The sequence below is a fragment of the Cherax quadricarinatus genome, chromosome 9, assembly GCF_038502225.1.
Source record: "Cherax quadricarinatus isolate ZL_2023a chromosome 9, ASM3850222v1, whole genome shotgun sequence".
Taxonomy (NCBI): domain Eukaryota; kingdom Metazoa; phylum Arthropoda; class Malacostraca; order Decapoda; family Parastacidae; genus Cherax; species Cherax quadricarinatus.
Genome location: NC_091300.1, coordinates 17,803,198 through 17,829,699, shown reverse-complemented (window position 1 = coordinate 17,829,699; position 26,502 = coordinate 17,803,198). Strand labels below are relative to the sequence as shown.

At 39.4% G+C, this 26,502-nt stretch overlaps 1 protein-coding gene across 3 annotated transcripts; it reads left to right on the top strand.

Annotated features, from left to right (window-relative positions):
- Positions 1-6,399: 6,399 nt before the first annotated feature.
- LOC128691964 (carboxyl-terminal PDZ ligand of neuronal nitric oxide synthase protein) lies at positions 6,400-16,817 on the top strand (the record flags this gene model as incomplete). Of its 3 annotated transcripts, none has more annotated exon segments than XM_053780954.2 (3): positions 6,400-6,615; positions 7,724-7,882; positions 13,965-16,817. In XM_053780954.2, coding segments are annotated over 3 exon segments (735 nt in total), but the record flags the coding sequence as incomplete, so codon positions are not given.
- Between the last annotated feature and the right edge of the window lie 9,685 nt (positions 16,818-26,502).

Here is a 26,502-nt window from a genome sequence, read left to right as displayed (position 1 = left end):
TTTATCAAAAGTTTTTTTACTGTATCAAGATTTTTGAATACAACTTTAATATTAAAAGTCTTAAGAAGAGAAGGCATATCAACCAAGTTTTCATGGTAAGGGAGAACCAACATATTTTTAGTTGAATAAGGCTGGTTGCCCCTTTTTGGATTATAAAGTGTTTCTAGCAACTTTAAAAGATTTATCAATTACATTTCTTGGGTATTTTAAATCATTACCTATTTCATAAATTTTGGATATTTCCTCATCTATGAACTCAGGACTACAAATTCGTAAAGCTCTCAAAAACATTGATGAGAAAACAGACAGTTTGACTCTATCTTGATGCGAGGAATAATAGTGGACATAGGAACAGTTATTTGTAGGTTTTCTGTAAATTTTAAATTTGAATTCATTATTACCCTTAATAATTAAAACATCTAGAAAAGGCAATGAGTTATTTTCTTCAAACTCAACAGTAATGTTTATAGAATGGGCTAAGCTATTTAATTTTCCTAGGAAATGGTGTATATCTACATTTTTGGGCATAAGACACAAAATATCATCAACATATCTGAACCATTTAGCTCTATTAGGGAGGATTGTGTTAAGCAACCTTGATAATGTGAGTAGTCACGAAAGCGCTTGGAATTTCTCTATTCTTTCAGAGTGGTTGTTTTGCATATTTTGAAATCACCTGTTTACTGTGATCTTATTGCATATATATAAATATATATATATATACAGTGGACCCCCGGTTAACGATATTTTTTCACTCCAGAAGTATGTTCAGGTGCCAGTACTGACCGAATTTGTTCCCATAAGGAATATTGTGAAGTAGATTAGTCCATTTCAGACCCCCAAAGATACACGTACAAACGCACTTACATAAATACACTTACATAATTGGTCGCATTCGGAGGTGATCGTTATGCGGGGGTCCACTGTATATATATATATATATATATATATATATATATATATATATATATATATATATATATATATTTTTTTTTTTTTTTTCAACAAGTCGGCCGTCTCCCACCGAGGCAGGGTGACCCAAAAAAGAAAGAAAATCCCCAAAAAGAAAATACTTTCATCATCATTCAACACTTTCACCACACTCGCACATTATCACTGTTTTTGCAGAGGTGCTCAGAATACAACAGTCTAGAAGCATACACATATAAAGATACACAAACATATCCCTCCAAACTGCCAATATCCCAAAACCCCTCCTTTAAAGTGCAGGCATTGTACTTCCCATTTCCAGGACTCAAGTCCGACTATATGAAAATAACCGGTTTCCCTGAATCCCTTCACTAAATATTACCCTGCTCACACTCCAACAGATCGTCAGGTCCCAAGTACCATTCGTCTCCATTCACTCCTATCTAACACGCTCACGCACGCTTGCTGGAAGTCCAAGCCCCTTACCCACAAAACCTCCTTTACCCCCTCTCTCCAACCCTTTCGAGGACGACCCCTACCCCGCCTTCCTTCCCCTATAGATTTATATGCTTTCCATGTCATTCTACTTTGATCCATTCTCTCTAAATGACCAAACCACCTCAACAACCCCTCTTCTGCCCTCTGACTAATACTTTTATTAACTCCACACCTTCTCCTAATTTCCACACTCCGAATTTTCTGCATAATATTTACACCACACATTGCCCTTAAACAGGACATCTCCACTGCCTCCAACCGTCTCCTCGCTGCTGCATTTACCACCCAAGCTTCACACCCATATAAGAGTGTTGGTACTACTATACTTTCATACATTCCCTTCTTTGCCTCCATAGATAACATTTTTTGACTCCACATATACCTCAACGCACCACTCACCTTTTTTCCCTCATCAATTCTATGATTAACCTCATCCTTCATAAATCCATCCGCCGACACGTCAACTCCCAAGTATCTGAAAACATTCACTTCTTCCATACTCCTCCTCCCCAATTTGATATCCAATTTTTCTTTATCTAAATCATTTGACACCCTCATCACCTTACTCTTTTCTATGTTCACTTTCAACTTTCTACCTTTACACACACTCCCAAACTCATCCACTAACCTTTGCAATTTTTCTTTAGAATCTCCCATAAGCACAGTATCATCAGCAAAAAGTAACTGTGTCAATTCCCATTTTGAATTTGATTCCCCATAATTTAATCCCACCCCTCTCCCAAACACCCTAGCATTTACTTCCTTAACAACCCCATCTATAAATATATTAAACAACCATGGTGACATTACACATCCCTGTCTAAGACCTACTTTTACCGGGAAATAGTCTCCCTCTCTTCTACACACCCTAACCTGAGCCTCACTATCTTCATAAAAACTCTTTACAGCATTTAATAACTTACCACCTATTCCATATACTTGCAACATCTGCCACATTGCTCCTCTATCCACTCTATCATATGCCTTTTCTAAATCCATAAATGCAATAAAAACTTCCCTACCTTTATCTAAATACTGTTCACATATATGCTTCAATGTAAACACTTGATCTACACATCCCCTACCCACTCTGAAACCTCCTTGCTCATCCGCAATCCTACATTCTGTCTTACCTCTAATTCTTTCAATTATAACCCTACCGTACACTTTTCCTGGTATACTCAGTAAGCTTATTCCTCTATAATTTTTACAATCTCTTTTGTCCCCTTTCCCTTTATATAAAGGGACTATACATGCTCTCCGCCAATCCCTAGGTACCTTCCCCTCTTTCATACATTTATTGAACAAAAGTACCAACCACTCCAACACTATATCCCCCCCTGCTTTTAACATTTCTGTCATGATCCCATCAGTACCAGCTGCTTTACCCCCTTTCATTTTACGTAATGCCTCACGTACCTCCCCCACACTTACATTCTGCTCTTCTTCACTCCTAAAAGATGGTATACCTCCCTGACCAGTGCATGAAATTACTGCCTCTGTTTCTTCCTTAACATTTAAAAGTTCCTCAAAATATTCTCGCCATCTACCTAATACCTCCATCTCCCCATCTACTAACTCCCCTACTCTGTTTTTAACTGACAAATCCATATTTTCCCTTGGCTTTCTTAACTTGTTTAACTCACTCCAAAATTTTTTCTTATTTTCATTAAAATTTCTTGACAGTGCCTCTCCCACTCTATCATCTGCTCTCCTTTTGCACTCTCTCACCACTCTCTTTACCTTTCTTTTACTCTCCATATATTCTGCTCTTCTTATAACACTTCTGCTTTGTAAAAACCTCTCATAAGCTACCTTTTTCTCTTTTATCACACCCTTTACTTCATCATTCCACCAATCACTCCTCTTTCCTCCTGCACCCACCCTCCTATAACCACAAACTTCTGCCCCACATTCTAATACTGCATTTTTAAAACTATTCCAACCCTCTTCAACCCCCCCATTACTCATCTTTGCACTATCCCACCTTTCTGCCAATAGTCGCTTATATCTCACCCGAACTTCCTCCTCCCTTAGTTTATACACTTTCACCTCCCTCTTACTTGTTGTTGCCACCTTCCTCTTTTCCCATCTACCTCTTACTCTAACTGTAGCTACAACTAAATAATGATCCGATATATCAGTTGCCCCTCTATAAACATGTACATCCTGGAGCCTACCCATCAACCTTTTATCCACCAATACATAATCTAATAAACTACTTTCATTACGTGCTACATCATACCTTGTATATTTATTTATCCTCTTTTTCATAAAATATGTATTACTTATTACCAAATTTCTTTCTACACATAGCTCAATTAAAGGCTCCCCATTTACATTTACCCCTGGCACCCCAAATTTACCTACTACTCCCTCCATAACATTTTTACCCACTTTAGCATTGAAATCCCCAACCACCATTACTCTCACACTTGATTCAAAACTCCCCACGCATTCACTCAACATTTCCCAAAATCTCTCTCTCTCCTCTACACTTCTCTCTTCTCCAGGTGCATACACGCTTATTATAACCCACTTTTCACATCCAATCTTTATTTTACTCCACATAATCCTTGAATTAATACATTTATAGTCCCTCTTTTCCTGCCATAGCTTATCCTTCAACATTATTGCTACTCCTTCTTTAGCTCTAACTCTATTTGAAACCCCTGACCTAATCCCATTTATTCCTCTCCACTGAAACTCTCCCACCCCCTTTAGCTTTGTTTCACTTAAAGCCAGGACATCCAGCTTCTTCTCATTCATAACATCCACAATCATCTCTTTCTTATCATCTGCACAACATCCACGCACATTCAGACTTCCCACTTTGACAATTTTCTTCTTCTTATTCTTTTTTAGTGATCTTTACAGGAAAAGGGGTTACTAGCCCATTGTTCCCGGCATTTTAGTTGACTTTTACAACACGCATGGCTTACGGAGGAAAGATTCTTATTCCACTTCCCCATGGATATAAAAGGAAAATTAATAAGACCAAGAACTATTAAGATAAAATCAAAGAAAACTCAGATGAGTGTGTATGAATAAATGTGTATATGTATGTGTAGTGTGACCTAAGTGTAAGTAGAAGTAGCAAGACATGCCTGTAATCTTGCATATTTATGAGACAGACAAAAGACATCAGCAATCCTACCATCATGTAAAACAATCACAGGCTTTCGTTTTACACTCACTTGGCAGGACGGTAGTACCTCCCTGGGTGGTTGCTGTCTACCAACCTACTACCTATATATATATATATATATATATATATATATATATATATATATATATATATATACACACACACACACACACCTACCATCCGAGTTACGACCGAGTTCGGTTCCGAGAAACTGGTCGTAAGTCGAAATGGTCGTAAGTCGAACTTTACTACTGAATATCAACAAAACATTTTTGTAATTACTTTATTTTATTGTTTTATTTTGGTATTTCATGTCTTACTTCACTTTTTATGCTGTTAGTACTGTATTTTATACTGTAAGCTTTAGGATAAACACTGTGTACAACACAAATAGTTGTTTATTTTCCAGAAATTTGGCATAAAAAACACGGTCGTAAGTCGAGTGGTCGTAAGTCGAGCAGGTCGTAAGTCGAGTGGTCGTAAGTCGAGCAGGTCGTAAGTCGGATGGTAGGTGTAAATATATATACAGTGGACCCCCGCATAACGATGGCATCACATAGCGATTATTTCGCATACCGCTTACTTTAATTGCAAAAATTTTGCCTCACATACCGCTTAAAAACCCGCTTACCGATTTTCGTCCGAGACGCGTCCAATGTGCGGCCTGAGCCACGCTCACATGTTCCGCCGGTGGCATTGTTTACCAGCCAGCCTCCGCGGTAACATCCAAGCATACAATCGGAATATTTCGTATTATTACAGTGTTTTCGGTGCTTTTTCTGGAAAATAAGTGACCATGGGCCCCAAGAAAGCTTCTAGTGCCAACCCTACAGCAATAAGGGTGAGAATTACAATAGAGATGAAGAAAAAGATCATTGATAAGTATGAAAGTGGAGTGCATGTCTCCGAGCTGGCCAGGTTGTATAATAAACCCCAATCAACCATCGCTACTATTGGTGGTACAGCTGCTGCTGCTGCTGCACTGTCAGCTGCTGCTGCTGCTGCACTGTCAGCTGCTGCTGCTGCTGTAGCACCGTTGTTGGTGTGGCTTATTGAGAATACCAAGAAACAATTAACCCCAGAGGATTTGCCACCCAGGATAACCCAAAAAAGTCAGTGTCATCGAAGACTGTCTAACTTATTTCCATTGGGGTCCTTAATCTTGTCTCCCAGGATGCAACCCACACAAGTCGACTAACACCCAGGTGAACAGGGAAAAATGCCTGGAACTAGTGCTCATATTGGTGAATTTAAAGCCAGCAAAGGTTGGTTTGAGAGATTTAAGAATCGTAGTGGCATACACAGTGTGATAAGGCCTGTTCTGGAAGAAAATGCCAAACAGGACCTACAGTACTCAGGAGGAAAAGGCACTCCCAGGACACAGTGTCTCATCAGTCATTGCTGCATCTTCAATAAAGGTAAGTGTCATTTATTCTTCATTTAGTAGACTAGTACATGCACAATATATACTGTGCATGTACTACTCTACTATTGTGCATGTATCCTTCTCTTTGTGTGTGGGAAAATGTATATTTCATGTGGTAAAATTTTTTTTTTCATACTTTTGGGTGTCTTGCACGGATTAATTTGATTTCCATTATTTCTTATGGGGAAAATTCATTCACATAGCGATTATTTCGCATAACAATTACCCCTCTTGCACGGATTAAAATCGTTAACCGGGGGTCCACTGTATATATATATATAATGTGTGTGTGTGTGTGTGTGTGTTTGTATTTAGAGATAGAGATATAAACAGAATTTTTATCATGTGAAAGAGTGCTTGTCATATTAAACTATTATATTACTGATTGTCTTTGCAGGGTGGTGGTGAGACTTATGCTTCTCCACTAAGTGAACCTTTACCTTCGGGTGACACATTACCCATGGCGGGTACACCACTCTCAGTACATCATGAATTACAGCTACTAAGAGAGCAGCTTGAGCAACAGCAGCAGCAAACTCAAGCAGCAGTCTCTCAAGTTCATCTTTTGCGTGACCAATTGGCAGCAGAGACTGCTGCAAGACTGGAGGCTCAGGTAGCTTTATAGTGTCTTTCTGACATATTGTTAATGTTTATCGGTATGTTTAGGAACACTACAGGTGTTAGAATTGTGTAAGTATTTTCACATCAAAAAAAAACCCTTGCGAGTCTTGTCCCACTTAATATCAGAGGAATAAACTCTTTTACTTATGAGCCGGTGATTTTACAATTAAAAAAAAAATCCTTTTTCATAAGTACTGAATATTTACTGAGGTGTGTAGTCACCACTGTCTTGAGTTTGCAGTACATATCATCATGCAAGGCAGTATTAGTGTCATCATCTGAACTTGCAGTTTCACCACTCAGTGATATGCAAGTTGCTACACACCTTTAATCAATTAGTGTAATACATTCTGCAACCTCACATTTCTTTTGCACCAAATCTTTAAACTCCAGTCACAGCACCTAGGCACATGACCCACCTGCCAAATGTGCTCAATTAGTTCTTGCATGCATCAAGTTGCTAAGCATGGTACAGGTGGTCTCTAAGCAAAATTGTTCCCAAATGTATCTTTATTTGCTAAGCCAATTTTTAGGTAAACAGTCATTAAATGTGAGATTACAGGACTGTACTCTACTTTTTATATACAGTAGTAGTTATCAATTTGTGTGTTAGAGTTTACAGATATTAGTTTGTTGCAGTCACATCTGTGAGTTATATTACTCCGTTACATTACAAAATACTAATACAGTATTAATAATTAAATAAGAATACACCACTGATTATAATTTAGTCACTATTGTAAACTGTAGTTGAAGTGTATCAGTAACTTGTTACCTGTACAGAACTACTATAATTTTAGGTCAAGTTCTTGTTCTAAGTATGGTCTTTTGCAGCTTATCAGGCAAATGAAAATAAAAAAAAAAAAGCTTGCAAAAGACATAGGTACTTTGCTTAAATATGAATGTACATATAGTACATATGGTAATTAATTATAAAACAGTCAACTTTCAGGGGGAGAAAAATAAGGCTCCTACAGATTACATTTACTAATGTTAAGCAAATGAAATTTATTACTTGTATCCTTGATTCCTTCTAAATGTACAAATTTAACTTTTAGTCATTATGTATCATTTTGTCTAAAGCTTTTTTTTTTTTTTAGGCTCGTACCCATCAACTCTTAGTTCACAATAAAGAACTATTAGAGCATATTCAAGCATTAGTTCTTCAAGTTCGTGATCTGGAGTTGAAGCTAGCAGGCAGTGGAGGCATCACAGGGACTACGCACCTACTCCCAACACCACCCGAGATAAAATCACAGGTACACACTACTACACTTGTTTGATGTTTAAGGTAACATTGTTTTCAGAATTTATGAAATCTGCAGTTAATACTGAAGTACAATACATTTGAAATATATTATCACTGTTCAAGTCAATATATTGTCTGACTTTGCCTAAAAAAAAAGAGTCTTAAATAATTCTGTAGTAAAAGATATTAATAAACGTGTCATATTGATATCCATTTTATTTTATAATTTGAATGCTATGACAGCCTGTTGCTTTGTTTGCTTTTATTGTTATATATTTTTCCTAAGTTGCTGATTAGCTTGTTTCAAAAATAGCTCAGCTTATTATTTAATTATAATAACATGATTAGATTTTTTTTTTTTTATATTTCCCTGATTTTTACATATAGGTATAATTTTATTTGAACATGCACTTTTTATTATCAAAAAGCAAAGGAGAAATTCACTCTTCTTGAAAATGACTTATGGTATGGTCCTTAAGAGCTGGTCAGCTCCATAGACTAACTAGATGGCCTGGTTTGACATTTTACTTACCTTTTGTTTATTCAAGTTGACAGATCTAATAGTTCATAATAAAGGAGAATGTTATGTGCTTATTAAATTTTACTTTGTGATTTGTAATTTTTGCATTGTTCATAAAACTTCTGAAGATAATTTGGCTTTTCAGAACTTGATATTTTTTATTAAAGTTATCTTATAGTACAGTACAGTTCATTTTAAAGGAACAGGTTATAGTTACATAATAAAGATTTAATAGAAGCACATGATCTGCTTCCTTTATGATATAGATATAGATACTAAAATAAAGTAGAAATAACCAAAGTATTTAGCAAAGTATTGATATGTTTCACATCTGTTACACTACAGTAGTCTACATCTTTCTCATTAGAAATACATACAAAATTAAAAAGGATTTAGATAAATGTTTAATTAAAAGAGGAGGGTTAATGTATTTGTGTTCCACATGAAATTTCATCATCAATATGAACTGGATCCAAATGGCATACTACTGACAATAGCCAAGAAAAGACACATTACAGAATGAGTTTTTAATAAGGCAACATTTTCCTGTGTGCAGGGTAATATTTTGTGAAGGGATTCAGGGAAACTGATTAGCTGGATTTGAGTCCCGGAGGTGGGAAGTATAATGCCTGCACTTTAACCCTTTGACTGTTTATGTCGTATATATACGTCTTACACGCCACTGTTTCTGACATATTTATACGCGTAAATTCTAGCAGCTTCAAATCGAGCAGGAGAAAGCTGGTAGGCCTACATGTGAGAGAATGAGTCTGTGTGCACCACATAAAAAAAATCCTGCAGCATGCAGTGCATAATGAGAAAAAAAAACTGACCCTTTTTTTGGGGGGATTAAAATGCCGACTTTGAGGTGTATTTTCGTATAGTATTTACCGTTGTATTCTCGTTTTCATGGTCTCAAGTGATAAAATGGAAAACATATTACAGAAATAGAGATGATTTTCATTGTTTTCACGATGAAAACGACCTTGAAATTGAGCTCAAAGTAGCGAAAATGTTCAATTTTTACCAATGTTCAAGAGTAAGCAAATTACACCACACGTCCAATACACGTCAACTGGGGAGTCTAATATTCTTTCACTAGTACACTGATATTATTTATACCATTTTTACAATAATGCAGTAGTCTGCATAACAGTAAATTTTGTACTTTTTTTGTATGAATAAAAAATCAAAATAGAAAGCAATAATAATACAAGAGAGGCCTAGAGACGTGACTAATGAACAGAGGATATGTTATTTTAGTGCCAAGAATGTCTACATTGTTTATTCTAGACCGTATTTTGAAATTGGCATCTTTTTTAATTTGCATGAAATTGGCCAAATTGCCAATTCTGATCACTTTATTGGGTAGTTCAAATCAGTAAATGGGCGGTTTCTTATACTTAACTGATAAAAAAAGTGGAGTTCTAAAGAAATAGCTATGAGTTTGGTCAACTGGAACAACGGAATTGGCCAAATACAGGGCTCAAAGTCGGCGAAATTACCGATGCATATATGTCGCTGAGACCGTTAACTTCACGGGAGCGTAATTCCGTGAGTTTTCGACCAAATTTCGGACTTTTGAAGTCATTACCATCGGGAAAAGATTCTCTATCATTTCATAAGAAAAATAATTTTTTTTTTTCCAAAACTTTTGCGACAGAATGACAGTTTCAGAAAGGGGCTTGTGACAGTCAAAGGGTAAAGGAGGGGTCTGGAGTACAGTGAACCCTTGAATTTCATGATTAATCCGTTCCAGAGAGTCTGCCAAAATTCAAAATTCACTATTTTCAATACCATTTTCCCCATAAGAAATAATGTAAATCAAATTAATCTGGTTCACACACCCAAAAGTATTAAAAAAAATATTTTTTTTACATTAACCCTTAAATGGTCCAAACGTATATATAAGTTTTTTCAACATCTGAAAGTATGTAAAAAAAAGTAGATCTTCTTTCTTGTTTTACATTTGAAAATGTGTAAAAAAAACTTTTATCTACATTTCTTTTTTGTTATATTTGAAAATATGTAAAAAATACGTAGATCTACTTTTGGAGCACTACGGATTTGAACGTCGATCTGTTTGGACCCTTTAAGGGTTAAATGTACATTTATCTACACAGAAAACAATGAGACATGAAGAATAAAACAATAATAACTTGACACTTACCTTTATTGAAGAGTTGATGTGTGGAAGACAGGAGGGGAGAGGACAGAAGAGCTATTATTGTTTGGAAGGGGAATCCCCATCCACAAAGACTTCATGTACCAATTCCTTTTCTGTGGTTACTTCCCTTCATTATTTTTTAATGCCACTAGGACCAACTTGAGAGTCACTGGACCCCTGTCACTCAAAAAATTGTTCCAGAAAAGTCTGCTTCTGGCATTTCTTTAAAATTTGCCTAAAATGAGACAAGATGTCGCATACACGGCCTGCAACAGCTTTGTCAGGGTGATGTTCCTCCACAGATCTTTCCATCCTAGTTCACATTGCATACATCTCCTTAATCTCTGAAGAGAATTTCCTCTGAAGCAATTTCCTGAGCTGTGGTCTGTTGCTGTTGCAGATTAAGGTCTAGCAGCTCTTCAGTGGTTAGCTTTTCATTGTAGTCCTCCATCAACTCTTCCATATCCTTGCCACTAACCTCCAACCCCAGTGACTTCTCCAATGCCACAATAGATTCCACAACTGGCATAGGGTTGTCATGGTCAGCCTCAAACCCTTCAAAATCTTTGTTGAGGACACAATTTTCTCCAAGCAGAGTTCATCGTCCTGGAAGTCACTCCCTGCCAAGCCTTACTATAAGGTTTATGCATGGAGGATATTGAAGTGATCTTTCCAGAACTCTCTTAGGGTCAGTTCAGAGTCCAAGGTTATGTTAAAGCACCTTTGAAACATTGCTTTGGTGTAGAGATTTTTGAAGTTTGAAATGATCTGCTGGTCCATAGGCTAGAGGAGAGGAGTGGTATTAGCCCTTTGACTGTTGCAACCCCAAATCCTGAAGTGTCTCCTGGTGTCGAAAAATTTTTGGGATAAAAAATTCTTTTTCTTATGAAATGATACAGAATCCTTTCCCGATGGTAATGACACCAAAAGTATGAAATTTGATCAAAAACTTACGGAATTACGCTTCTGCGAAGTTAGCAATCTCGGCAATATATACGCATCGGCGATTTTACCGACTTTGAGTGTCCATTTTCAGCTAATTCCATTGTTCCAGTCAACCAAACTCATAGCTATTTCTTTAGAACTCTACTTTTTCTATCAATTAAGTACAACAAACCGCCAATTTACTGATTTTAACTACCCAATAAAGTTGTCAGAAATTGGCAATTTGGCCAATTTCATGCAAATTAAAAAAGATGCCAATTTCAAAATAGGGTCCAGAATAAACAATACATTCTTGGCACTAAAATAACATATCCTCTGTTCATTGGTCACATCTCCAGGCCCCTCTTATATTACTCTTGCTTTCTGTTTTGATTTTTTATTCACACAAAAAATAGAAGATTTACTGTTATGCAGACTACTGCATTATTGTAAAAATGGTATAAATAATATCAGTGCACTAGTGAAAGAATATTAGACTCCCCAGTTGACGTGTGGTGTGATTTGCTTACTCTTGAACATTGGTAATAATCGAACATTTCTGCTACTTTGAGCTCAATTTCAAGGTTATTTTCATCATGAAGCTAATCAAAATCATCTCTATTTCTGTAATATGTTTTCCATTCTATCAAATGAGACCATGAAAACGAGAATACAACCATAAATACTATAGGAAAATACACCTCAAAGTCGGCATTTTAATCTAAAAACACAGTTGGAGTTTTTTTCTTTCATTATGCACTGTGTGCTGCAGGATTTTTTTTTATACAGTGCACACTGACCACACAGACCCATTCTCTCACATGTGGGCCTACCAGCTTTTCCCTGCTTGACTTGAAGCTGCTAGAATTATTGAGTATGTATATGTCCGAAACACTGGCTCGTAAGACGTATATATACGGCCGAAACAGTCAAAGGGTTAGGGAGCAAGAACTTCACTGTGATAAAGTTAAACTCCTTCACCATTTGCTCTTCCAAGTCTGGAGGATGAGCAGGAGCATTGCCCATTACCAGGGGGCGTTCATACGACCACCGATTTGTAAGCCAAATCACGAAAATCAAGCCAATATTTTGATGAAAAAAGTCGCAGATTTCCAAAATTCACGATATTCAAGGGGGGATGAAATTCAAGGGTCCACTGTATTTGCTGTTTATAGTGACATCTAAACTGTCATATCTGCTCACCTCTGCAAAGACAAGTGATAGTACAGTATTTTATTAATTTTCATTCCTTGTATCACTTAATGCCTCTTCCCTTAACCCATTCCATTGTTCTTTCACTGTGAAAAGAATATCTAGTACCCTTTTAGTGCTGTCTTTTCTCGTGTGTACAAATGTTGCCTCCTGTTATCCATGTTCATGATGTAAAGAAATCTTTTTTTTTATTCTGTGTCCTTTCATGACCCTGTATGTGATTAATTATCATGTCAGTTCTTTTCCTCTTTTCTGCCAGTGAGGATTCTCTATGAGTTTTTTCATATTTTTTCATACTTTTTAAGGCCTATATACCACACCACAACTGCATTTTCTAGTTTTACCCTAACATGATAAAAAGCTACTGTATATGAAATCTTGAGACACTTGTATCTTACACTGTTACCGTAAAATAGCCTCTAGATGTGTGGATAGAGCATACTAAAAGAAAAGCTATTTTATGGTTTGACAGTGTAGGATACGAGTGTCACAAAATTTCATGTGCAGTATGTAGTTTCTTATCATTTTTCTTTAAATATTGATTACAATAATAGTTGCAGAATTAATAGCGAGGACTGTTCCTGTATCAGATTAGTGTCAATAAAGTACTGAAGTATTTAGAATATCATTGACATTTCATAAGTTGCATGCTGCTGTGTGTAAATTTTTAGTTCCTGTGTTGTGAGAATTCCTGTAGTAAACTATATTTTAACTATTGACTCTGTTTGATGTGACTAACTGCTGCAGTAGAGCCTAACACCTGACTTCACCATGGATTCTGAGCACAGAGGTCCACTAAGGCTAAATGACCTTGTGATGAGGTATGCATGGCTCAGTAGTAATTTTTGTTTGCAGAAGCATGGTGTGTAGTGGCTGCTGCAGCGAGTGGCCAACTCATGCTCTCTCTCTGGCCAGCTCTTGGTGACCGATGCCAGCCCTGGCCACAGTAGCCAGTTAGCGGCAGCGTTGGATCTTGGAGGTCCGGCATCCCTCCTGTACTGCTCCCCTGAACCCCCACCCACACCCTCGCCTGGCATAGCTCAACGTACTTTCCTTTTCCCATCACATTCATCCCCAGTCAGTTCTGCAACCTCCCTTCTAGGGGCTTATCAGCCACCTATTGGACCCCAGTATGAATCCAGCTCTGTTTCTCACTCATGTGAACCCTCGCCTCGGACAACAAAGATGGGAACATTAATACACCCTTTACCTGTGTGGGGAAGTGAGGGATTCATTGCTGGGGGAGTAACCCTGGCTGTGCCCCAACAGGAACCACTCATGAATCCTAAGCTGCAAGGAGTTCCACGGCCCCGGGCAGGTCAACGCTACGACGAGTGCAGCAGTACACTTTCCCTCAGCAGCGAGAGTGATCCTAAACGAGATAGCAGTGGTCAGTCTTCAGGAGAAAGTGTTACACAGGCTGTGGCTCAGCTCTACTCCATGGAAACTCAACGTTTGGCACAAGTACCAGAAGATGCTGTTACTTTTGGTCTTTATGGGCCTACACCACTTGGCACACCCCGCAACCTGAATGGACCCATCACACGTACTGCTAGTGAGCGAGTTTCCCGACAGGAAACATTGGCTCAACTGCAACGTATGGCATGGGCTAGACATACCACCAAGTGAAACATATACTAGGCTTCATCTGGATAATTAAAAACTTTTTAATTAACTGTTCCAAACTAGTGCCCAGTACAGTACTAAGTGTATCAGACTATTCCATACAAGGAAAATGCATTTCCTTGAAATGGTAAACTACTGTATGCTGTTAAATACATTTCCATTAAAAATATATATGTACATTGAATCTTTTTTAAAAAGTGAACAGTGATACATTCTGTGCAGATTTCACAAACTCAGTGATAAATTTAATAAATAGGGGTGAAGCGCTCCATGTCATACACGTGTGTACGGTTGTTAAAGTGGGTCAGCCTGCTGTGCATGAATGAGTGTGAGCACCAAATACACCCACACCCTTCAAAACCTGTGATACAGTCGAGTGTCCCTTGAGTGTTTGTAACTCTTCAGGCATACAAAACTTAGTCTGAAGCCCATAGTATGAAACAAGATATCGTGGCTGCTTACCTCTTGAACAAATTTCAGGACATAAAATTTCCAGTAACAGTGATAAGTTATAGATAATGTAACAGTTGTGTTTGATTAAAATGGCAGTCATTTCTTACTTATAGGTAGCCACTTGTTTAGTTTTGTTAAAAATAAGTATGATTTTTAGGTATTTAATCTAGTTTTAGCAATTGTAATTAAATCTCCACTAATAGAGAGTGAATCTCACTGGAGCCTATTTGAGGTTCAAAGTGTGGAAACTCCTGGGACGTAGAAATTGTTTGTAGCTGTGGGCTCCTTTCTGCGAGTCACCTAAGGATTGTTCAGAGTTGATGTCATACTCATGTCATATCACCTGTGTTGCCAGATGAGAATCATTGTAAAGGTCACATCTTCTATAGTCATGCATTTGGCAATACTGTATATCACCAACCTGAGACATTTTTCCTAACTCCATATTCCTTTGTATATAGATCCAGTCTAGAGTAAGACACCTGTTCTGTATATTTTTATGTACACTTCAGAACTAGGCAAGAAGACAAATCATACCAGTAAATACTGTATGTAGCCTTAAGGATCTGGAATCTCAAGTGACACGTATGTTATATAGAATACAATGACCTTCATTTTGTTGTTTCAATACACTGCTAGTGGTTTATCATTAGTCTGAATTCTGGTGTAGATTTTCCTGTAAAAATCATTCGTTCTAATTTCAGTGTATGTTACAGTCATCCTGTTGACAGTATTGATGACTATTTTGTTACAGTGCCAATTTTAGTGCCAAGACAGGTTGTGTGACCAGAACTACTGTATTTCAGTAAGAAGTATTATTATTCATATTATCTCACATGCACCAACATGGCTAATTGCTGGTGTCCAGATTGCATGTCATAATTTTTTTATACTAAGAAACACAAGTCCAACATTCAAAATTCTTAAAATAAAATATGAATTTAGAGTACCTCTCTGTTTTGCTTATTGTATTGCAGTTCTTTCCAGTATTGTAGGTAATGCAGTAAAAAATTATTGATTTTAAATGTTAATTTTTAAATTCTGTACATCAGTATACAGGAAGCTGTTTTGTGAAATCAGTATAGTATTTGTTAATCTAAAATTATTTATATAGAATACCCCTGCATATAATTCAGTTTAAATAATGTTGAGTATCATATATACATTATTTTTAGAATTTGTGAATACAGTTTAAAATAATTGAATTGATTAAATGTTTAAATAAAAACATAGTAAGCTGACCACCTGCAGCTAGGCATGTTAAAATTCTTGTGTTAGTGTTTCATCACTTCATACTAGTCTAAAATTGGCTTTTAGCAGCTGCTCTCTGTCTCCAATAAACAACAATGATAACATAAGCATAGAGGGATCAGAATGCTCATTGAGATTACAACCGATTATCTTTTACACTCCTACTGGTTTAGGAGTGTCTAGAAGAGATTGTGCTGTTTATTAGTTATGTAAGTATATAAAAGTTATATTTGGGAGGAAGATGGTTGCATCAGGCACAAACTAATGCCATCCATATATGTGACATGACCATTTAGTTCAATTTGAGCTTATATCAATCAGATTAGCTTTTGCTTCGCTAGTAGTCAAATAGTAAATCCTATTGTATCCTCTGGTTAAGATCATAACCAATGTTCTTGTTCCAAAACTAGTTGAAGTGTATTTCCTTAAGTAGGTTATATTGGAATGATTATGATTGTGGATGTTACTCTCTTGTTAAGAAATACAGGTAAGCACGATCTTAGAATTCATATTTATTCCACTTCATCCCAGTAGAAAAGTCTCAGTATTGCTGCTTGAGTCACATTTAGAAACCAGAACCTCTAGTTTATGTACAAATACACTGTTGTGTAGATTCAGCCCTTTTTCTTTAACAATGCTTATAAATTATAAAAGATTTGCAAATAATTATCTTTAACATAATGAAACAACTGAATTGCTGGACTTCAGTGTTGTTTTAGAATTTGGGCAATTGTCATTGAGATGTACTTAAGTTTTTATCCATCTGTCCTTCAATAAAATTATTTCCAGAGATGCTTGATTTTGTGTAGTCCTTTTCTTTTTTTCAATCGGTGTATTTATAATGTGATATATTTTGCCAATTATGTGTATGTTTGCTGTTATGCTTCCACTTATGCAAATTATACAACACGAAATGTTGCATGTGTTTTAGTGATTTTTATATGTGATATAGAACCCCCCAAAGTTTTTACATAATATATAGTAGTCCCAATATTTTACTGCAAGTTCAGACTTTAAGTGTTACTGTAATATGCAATATTTTTACTTTGTAGGCCAGAAGCATAATTGTGCCTATGGCCTTCTAACGTTCATCACTCAGTTGTAGGAAACTACTCTTATGAATGCATATTGGACACGAGACTCATGTGGAGATCTCACAAAAAGAAGCCCAGTGTGCCTCTGTGAGAACTGTCTCGTTATGTAGAAAGTGAAAATATCTTTTTGACTGATTGTCCCATTTATCAAGGAGTACACTGAACTCGTTTTTGACCACTTCAGTGCCGTAATGCCCTTTCTCAGCCTGCTCTGTTCTTCCCTCTGAAAGTCTCACCTTTAATACACACTATGATCTTTGAAACTAACTTAAAATATCCTAAAGTCTGTTTAACCTATGAAGGTTATTAATCCACTATAACCCTCCTATGTACAGTCTTGAAAAAAAATATGTATAATAATGGCTCTCATTTCTGACACTTGGTGGGCAGGATATACTGTCACTAATTCAGCCAGATGGTTATTCATACTAAGAGACATGTTACAATTAACCCTTTCAGGGTCCCCAGGCCCTCTCCCAGACTTGTTTTCAGGGTCGCCCAAATTTCAATTATTATTATTATAATCAAAAAGAAGCGCTAAGCCACAAGGACTATACAGCGCTGCAGGGCAGGAAGGAAGCGAGGGCATCAGGTGGCAAAAGGGAGATGGATGAGCAACAGGTTACGGATAACAGCGGGGCAGTGGATGGTGAAAGGGTAAAGGGCAGCAAGAGACTGAACCAGAAAGGGCTGAGGGGAGTGCGAAAAGTATCATCAGAGTTTGTGGAGTAAATCAGTCGTTGTCAAGAAGTCAATGAGAGAGTCAGGATTAAAGGAGGGTCCATCAGCAAGAAGGGAAGGTAAAGAGAGAGTAGGAGAACGAAGACGACGTTGGAGGTAAATTCTGCGTGCTCGTTGATAGAGAGGGCAGTCTAACAGAATGTGGCTAATCGATACTGGAACTTGACACTGCTCACAGAGAGGAACAGGGTGCCTCTCCATGAGATACCCATGAGTAAGACGAGTGTGGCCAATGCGAAGGCGGGAGAGAGTGGTCTCCCAACCTCGGCACTGATGACAAGAAGACGGCCAGTAACCTATGCTCGGTTTAATAGAATGAAGTTTGTTACCGAGCAGAGTTGACCAACGTTGTTGCCAACGGGTGCGAAGGTGGGTAGCTATTGCAGCAAAATAGTCCAGAAATGGAACACCTCGATAGGAAATTGGTAGGTCATATACTGCTGACCGCGCAGCAGTGTCTGCCTGTTCATTGCCCTGTACGTCGACATGACCAGGGACCCAACAAAAAACAATATCTTTATGTTTGGTAGAGATACGGCGTAGCCAAAGTTGGATACGGAGAACTAGGGGATGAGATGTATCAAATTTTCGTATAGCCTGTAGAGCACTAAGGGAGTCTGAGACTACTACAAATGATGACACAGGCATAGATGCGATACGAATAAGTGCTGCAAGAATGGCATACAGTTCAGCAGTAAAAATGCTAGCTGAAGATAGTAAATGCCCTCGTACGACGCTGTCCGGAAACACTGCTGCGAATCCGACGCCGTCTGAAGACTTAGAGCCATCTGTGTACACAGCGGTGGCATGAGAATGAGAGTGGAAGTGATCAAGAAAAAGAGAGCGGGAAGCCACCGTAGGCAGTTGAGCTTTCGAGCAAGGGAGTGAGAAAGAACAGACCCGAACAGCTGGAACTTCCCAGGGGGGTAGGGAAAAGTGAGATGCTACATGAACATATAAAGGTGGTAACTGAAGGGAAGACAAGAGTGAAAGTAGGCGAAGAGAAAAGGGACGGAGCAAACAGGGGCGGCGAACGAATAAAGAATGTCTACTAATATCGGTGACCATTCTATAAATGGAAGGATTGTGTAGATCGTGAGAGCGTACATAGTAACGAAGGCAATGGGCATCACGGCGATCAGACAAGGATGGAACATTTGCTTCTGTATAGAGGCTCTCAACAGGGGAAGAGCGAAAAGCACCAAGGCACAAACGTAAGCCTTGGTGATGGATAGAGTTAAGGCTAGAGAGAGTAGCAGGAGAGGCCGCGGAATAAATCTGGTCACCATAATCGAGTTTCGATAAAACGAGGGCTGAATGTAGGCGAAGCAGAGTTCGACGATCAGCTCCCCAGGAAAGATGAGCAAGGGTTTTAAGAAGGTTTAGCCGGCTGTGACAAGTTGCCTTCAGAGAGGTAATGTGAGGTTTCCAGGTTAACCGACGGTCAAAGAGAAGGCCTAGAAACCTGACTGTATCACGTTCGGGGATATGGGAGCCATAGAGATACAAAGGATGATCGGAGATAACAGAGCGTCTAGTGAAAGTAATTTGGTGAGTTTTGGTACTTGAAAATTTAAACCCATGTGTGGTGGCCCAAGTGGAAACACGGTCGACCGCATGCTGGAGAGAAACTGCAATAAGGTGACAGTCAGCGCCTGCACAAGCAATAGCGAAGTCATCAACATAGAGTGATGACCAAATATTGGGTGGAAGAACAGAGGCCAAATCATTTATAGCAAGGAGAAAAAGTGTTGTGCTTAGAACACATCCCTGAGGGACACCTTCAGCTTGGACGAAGTCCGGGGAAAGAACATTATTGACTCGAACACGGAAATGTCTGTCAGTTAAAAAGTTCTTAAGGAAGGATGGTAGATTGCCTCGGAGGCCTAAGGAATGGGCCTGGGCCAAAATATTATACCTCCAAGTTGTGTCATATGCCTTCTCAAGGTCAAAAAATATGGCAATAACTGAGTGATTATTCGCAAAGGCATTACGAACATACGTATCCAAGCGTAGTAAGGGGTCTATGGTAGAACGACCCTTACGAAAGCCATATTGACTAGCGGAGAGACTGTTGTGAGTCTCTAAATACCACATTAAACGTCGATTTACGAGGCGTTCCATCACTTTGCAAACTGCACTTGTAAGAGCGATGGGGCGATAGTGGGAGGCATCATGTCCTGTAGTACCCGGTTTGCGGAAAGGGAGAACAATGGCAGATTTCCACAGCTGGGGAAGAACTCCTTGTGCCCAAATAAGATTGAAGAGGTGTAAGAGGACTACAAGGGCTGACCGATGTAAATGTTGTAACATACGAATATGAATGTCATCAGGCCCAGCTGCCGATGATCGGCAAGCTGAGAGCGTTGCCTCCAGTTCTTGAAGTGTAAAAGGCACATTATACTGTTCTTCTCCGAGAGAAGAAAAGTCCAAGGGTACTAACTCTCTGGCAGACTTTGAGGAAAGAAACGAGGGGCATAGATGGAGCCCTCGGGAAATACGGACCAGATGTGTGCCAAGTTCAATGGCAACGTCGAGAGGGTTTGCTATATCAACACCAGTGACCCGTAGAACAGGAGCCGGGTCAGGAGAGTATTTACCACTCAATTTCCTCACTTTTTTCCAGACTGCACTCATAGAAGAAGCAGAGGTGATGGTGGAAACATAGTCTCGCCAACAAGTGCGTTTAGCTTCACGGATGACTCGGCGAGCGATCGCACGCTTCTGCTTAAAATCAACAAGTCTCTCAGCGGTTCTATTGTACCGGTACCTGCCCCATGCAGCACGTTTCAAACGTACTGCACGAGCACAAGCAGGAGACCACCAAGGCACGCACTTCTGAGAATGCCTGCCTGAGGTGTGGGGTATAGAATGAGAAGCTGCGGTATAAACTGATGTCGAGAAGATGTGTAGGAGCTCATCAATGGAGGATGAAGAAGGAACCTCACTAAAAGCAGTGAGGTGTGAGTAAAGATCCCAATTTGCCCGATCAAATTGCCAGCGAGGCCTACGGGAAGGTGGTGAATAGGAAGGAGAAGTAAGAATGATCGGAAAATGATCGCTGTCATGTAAGTCTGGTAGAACAGACCAGGTGAAGTCTAGTGCAGTGGAGGAAGAGCAGACTGATAGATCGATGCAAGAGAGAGTATGAGTACGAGGATCAAAATGGGTGGGAGTACCCGTATTTAAAACATGGAGGGGGTGAGAGGCAAGAAAAGCCTCCAACTGAATGCCACGTGAGTCACAATGAGACCCCCCCCAGAGGAAATGGTGGGCATTAAAATCACCAAGTAACAGAAGTGGTGGTGGTAAGGATGAAACAAGAAAGGCAAAGTCTGGGATAGAAAATGCTCGAGAAGGAGAGAGATATAAAGAACATATTGTAAACCACTTATTCAAGTGGATACGGGCTGCAGTGTAATGCAGCGAGGTATGGACAAATAGTTGACAGTACGGAATATCATTGCGTAGAAGAAGGGCACTTTCATTAAAGGTCCCATCTGAGAAAGGATCCGAAGAATACAATAAATTATAGCCTGAGATAGGTTGGAAAACAGCCGAGTGTAATTTTGGTTCTTGTAAGCAAGCACCAACAGGGGAAAACCTGGAAAGCAACATCTGAAGCTCACCCCGATTACCCCTGAGGCCGCGGATATTCCACTGTAAATAGGCCATGATTGGCGATGAAGAAAATATCAGGAATCTGTAGGTAAAGGCACCTACGGACTAGAGGGGTTAGAAAAGTCAACGTGTGGTGGCATTGGAAGATGTTCAAGTAGCGAAGGAACGGAGCGTTGCGAAGAATGGGGTTGTGAAGATGGAGGAGAGGGAAGAGAAGGAACAGGAAGTGAATCAGTGTCCATTGAAGGTTTAGTCTCTGCAATATATTCTGAAATGGCTTCAAGTGTTTCTGAATTCAAAGATGTATGGGAAACCATATTGGAGATAGGAGGAGGAGGGTGAGTAAAGATTGGGACAGTAATGGACTGTACCAAAGTAGAGGGGGAGGGAAAAGTGTAAGGGACTGGAGATGAAGTGTGGGGGGGGACAGAAGAGGTAGAAACCTGGGAGGTGACAGAAGAGGGAGAAACTTGGGAGGGGACGGGGGTGGAAGGCATAGTACGAGGAGGAGGGTGAATCTCCACACTTGTAATAGAGCCAGAGAGAGGGGAAGAACTAGGTACAGAGACTGGAAAGGTAACGTGTGGAGGTGGAAGAAGGGAAGGAAGGGGCAAAGAAGATTTGAGCAATGTGGATTTTTTGGACTTCTGAGTAGAGGGGCGATTGGTATTAGGTGTCGTACGAGGTCTTGTCGATACTGGGGCTTGTGAGGAAGGACGCGAAGATGTGAGAACAGACTGAGTTGTAGTCGGGACGTCAGAGCCAAGGACAGCAAAAGGATTAGATGCCGTAATGGCTATGGGAGGGGTAACAACAGAGGAGGCTGCAGAAGATGGGACCCCAGAAGTGGGGGGATGTTTGGAAACACGAGAATAAGAAACACGGGGTAGTCTCCCTTGGAGGCGGAGATGAGTAACTGCCATAGCATAAGGGAGACCTTCTGCCTCTTTGAGGCAACGGATTTCACGTTCATTTAAGTAGACCTGGCAACGGCGGGAGTACGAAGGGTGAGCTTCATTACAATTAAGGCAAGATGGAGGTTGACTGCAAGATGTATTAGAATGGTTGTCGGCACCACAGACTGGGCATTCGGCCATAGATCTGCAATATTTCGCTGGGTGACCAAAACGCCAGCAATTTCTACATTGTTGCGGTGTAGGTATCACCTTTCGAACTTGTAACCGATGTCCCGCGACATATACAGAGGACGGGAGTTCTCGGCTGTCAAAAGTTAAACGAGCCACATTGCAAGGGTAACGTCTCCGCCCCCGGGCAGGAAGGACATAAGTGTCTACTTTGAGGATTGGGAGATCCTGGAGTTCCAGCTGTTCAAAAATGTCATTGCCACATGACTGGAAATTCTGTTGGACTATGGTATGGGGCAGAATGACAGTACCACTACAAGAATTGAGAGAAAGATGTTTTTCAATAGTGATAGGAGTAGTATCGATATTCGAAAGGAGAGAAAGATCATGAGCTTGGGTAGCATTCTGGACAGTGACGATGCGCGTACCGCTCTTGAGAGCGTGAAATGAAATATCTCTGCCAACATGACGCAGGAGCGCTTTGGCAATACTATGGTCAGAAAGGTAGGCAGAAGAAGAAGTTGGTCTTAAAGTAAAGAATTTAGTCCATTGTGTGGTCCGAAACTGAGCGTGGAGAGGGAGTGCTTGACGTGTCGGTCGTTTCCGAGTAGAATGGGAAGGTAACGACGGAGCATCATCAGGAGATTGACGTTGGCGTTTAGGAGTAGGACCGGAGTTGGTCCGGCATGAAATGGGTGGGCGATTCGAAAATTGCCGTACCGTAGAGGGAGAAGCCGGAAGCATAGTCAAAGGAGAGCGGAGTTCAGACAAATCGAAGGAGTCAGTCGAAGCCCCGGTACCTGAAGCGGGTGAGGAAACAGCACCAGCAAGAGGTACAGGGGCATCAGGAGTGTCCGAAGAGTGGTCTAAACACAAGGCAGGGTCAGAATGGGGTGCGGTATCAAGAAGGGGCCCGGGGGTAGTGGTTTCATGGACTAGGGCTGCCATGGTTAGGTTACTCCTTTGCTTTTTGTTTTTAAGAAAAAAAAAGAAAGAAGAAAAGAAAATAAAAACAAAAAAAAGAATAAAAAAAGGGGGGAGCGGGGAGGAATAGTTCCCAGGAGGAATGAAAGGGCCGGAAATCTCCCTCCGCGCCCAAGAGGACTCGACACCGCTAGTAGCGCAGATGCAGCATGGAACCCGTGCCATACCCTACCCTTCATGCCAGTAAACCAGCAATCCGGGATAGCAACCTCACATCTGCCGAGCTACCTCGGTGGACAAAAGAGAGGGCGGCCGGATATCCGCCACAAAGCATACCTCCTTCAGCCACCACCCCCGGAATCCGAAAGGTGGCTTCCAGAGATACACCCGTCGCCCAAAAGACACCCAAAGCTACTCCGGGATACCGGAGAGGGATCGGGACATCCCTAGGCAATCCAGATTCCACGGCAAACTACGCCACCGCCAAGAAACCTCAACGGAATGGGATCGACCCCGGTGTCCTTTCCCCTACCTAGGAACTAGCGCGCCTGTGGGAGAAATCACGAAGGCTAAAAAGAGGAAGGGCAAAAGGGAGGGGTGAGGAGGAGGAGGAGGAATGGAAAAAGGGGAGGATGGGGAGGATGGGATAGGGGAGGGGAGAATGGGGGGTAATTAGGTTCGGTCTGAGGAAGAAGACCGACAGGGCTAATTCCTCAGACCAAGAGCCTCTTCACCACGCCAAGGAGCCCCCCTTGAAGAGGCCCAAATTTCAAAAAAAAAAAAAAAAAAAAAAAAAAAAAAAAAAAAAAAAAAAAAAAAAAAAAATAAATAAATTATTTTTCTTACGAAAAGATAGAGAATCTTTTCCCAGTCATAATGACGCCAAAAGTATGAAATCTGATGGAAAACTTACGGAATTATGCTCTCGCGAAGTTAGCGGTCTTGACGATGTTTACGCATCAGCGATTTTGCCCAATTTGAGCCCTATTTTCGGCCAATTCCAGTGTACTAGTCGGCAAAAATCATAACTATTTCACTAGAACTCCATTTTTTTTTTTTTTTTCTATCGAACGAGTACAAGAAACCACCCATTTACCGATTTCAACTATCCAATACAGTGGTCAGAATTTAGCAATTTTGCCAATTTCACACAAATTTCAAAAGATGCCAATTTCCAAATAGGGTCCAGAATAAACAAGACAGACATTCCTGGCACTAAAATAACATTTCCTCTGTTCATTAGTCACGTCCCCACGCCCCTCTTACATTCTTTTGCTTTCCACTTTGAATTTTTTATTCTCAAAAAAAATAGAAGATTTACTGTTATGCAGACTACTGCATTAGTGTAGAAATGGTATAAATAATATCAACGCACTTGTGAAAGAATATTAGACTCACCAGTTGACGTGTATTGGACACTTAGCATGATTTGTTTACTTTTGAACTTTGGTAAAAATCGAACATTTCTGCTACTTTGAGCTCAATTTCAAGGTACTTTTCATTGTAAAACCAGCGAAAATCATCTCCATTTCTGTAATATGTCTTCCATTCTATAAAATGAGACCAGGAAAACTAGAATACAACAATAAATACCATACGAAAATACAGTGCAAAGACTGTTTTAATCCAAAAACACAGTCAAAGTTCTTTTTTTTCTCATTACGCACTGTGTGCTGCAGGATTTTTTTTATACTGTGCACACTGACCACATAGACCCATTCTTTCATATGTAGGCTTACCAGCTTTCTCTCACTAGATTTGAGGACGCTAGAATTTAGGCGTACTAGTACGTCAAAAACCCTGGTGCGTAAGCCGTACTAGTACGTCCGGAACCCTGAAAGGGTTAATAACTGTGTTTCTGATTTCAAAGCTGAACTGTTTGTCATATTTATTTCTCTCAAGCTTCCAAAAGTTAAATTAAACAGCGCTGCACTGTATGACCCTTGTGGTTTAGTGCTTGTTTTTGATTATAATAATAATAATAAAGAGTAATTGTCTCTTGACTTCCTATTCTCATTGCTTGTTTGTGATAACCTAAGAATCACATGTAACATTCCAGTATCTGAAGCTGAACAGAGATAGTACAAATTATCAACAATGAAATTCAAGTAAAATCTTGTGGCACACTCCATTCCAATTGTCACTTCACTAGCCTCGGGTCACACGGAACTGACCTCTGCAGATGTCATTTAACCATATCCATAAGCATATCATCCTGATTTAAGTTTTTTATATTGTTGGTGGCTAAAGAATTACAATGACCCTAAGCCAATGTGAACCCTACTGCCAAAGCATCAGCATCACTGAAGATGGTGAGGACCAACATTACAGTTGATATACTTATTCAGTGGCCTCCAAAAAAGACATATGTGGGAGACCAGGTTGAGCCAGTAACTTCGATAATCCATATTTGGTCCCAGTCAAGGTACTGCACCTTGACTTGATGCAAATTGTGGGAGTAAAAATGTTCACAGTAGTGAGGTTCCAATGAAAAATAGAACATGAATATACAGTGGTACCTCAGTATACGTCCTTAATCTGTTCCATGACCTTGGACTTATACAAAACAGGACGTATACCAAACAAATTTTCCCATAAGAAATAGTATAGAGAAAACGATTAATCTGTTCTCTTGAAAAAATCCTGTTGTTGGCATATTATACATTGATGGGGTTGTATAAAATAATTTAAACACTGCTTAATACTAAAACACATACATAAATACAAAAGAATTAGATGAAATAAATGCAAATTTAACCTCACTTTACTTTGCAAATACAGTGGAACCTCAGTTTTTGTCTTTAATTCATTCCAGAGAGTCTGACAAAAACTGAATTCAATGAACACTGAAGCAATATTTCCCATAAGAAATAATGTAAATCCAATTAATCCATTCCAGACACCCAAAAATATTAATAAAAAATACATTTTATAGAGAATAACTATAGTTTTACATACAAAAAAAATGAGAAATAAATATAAATCTCTTGAAATGGATAATGACATTAAATC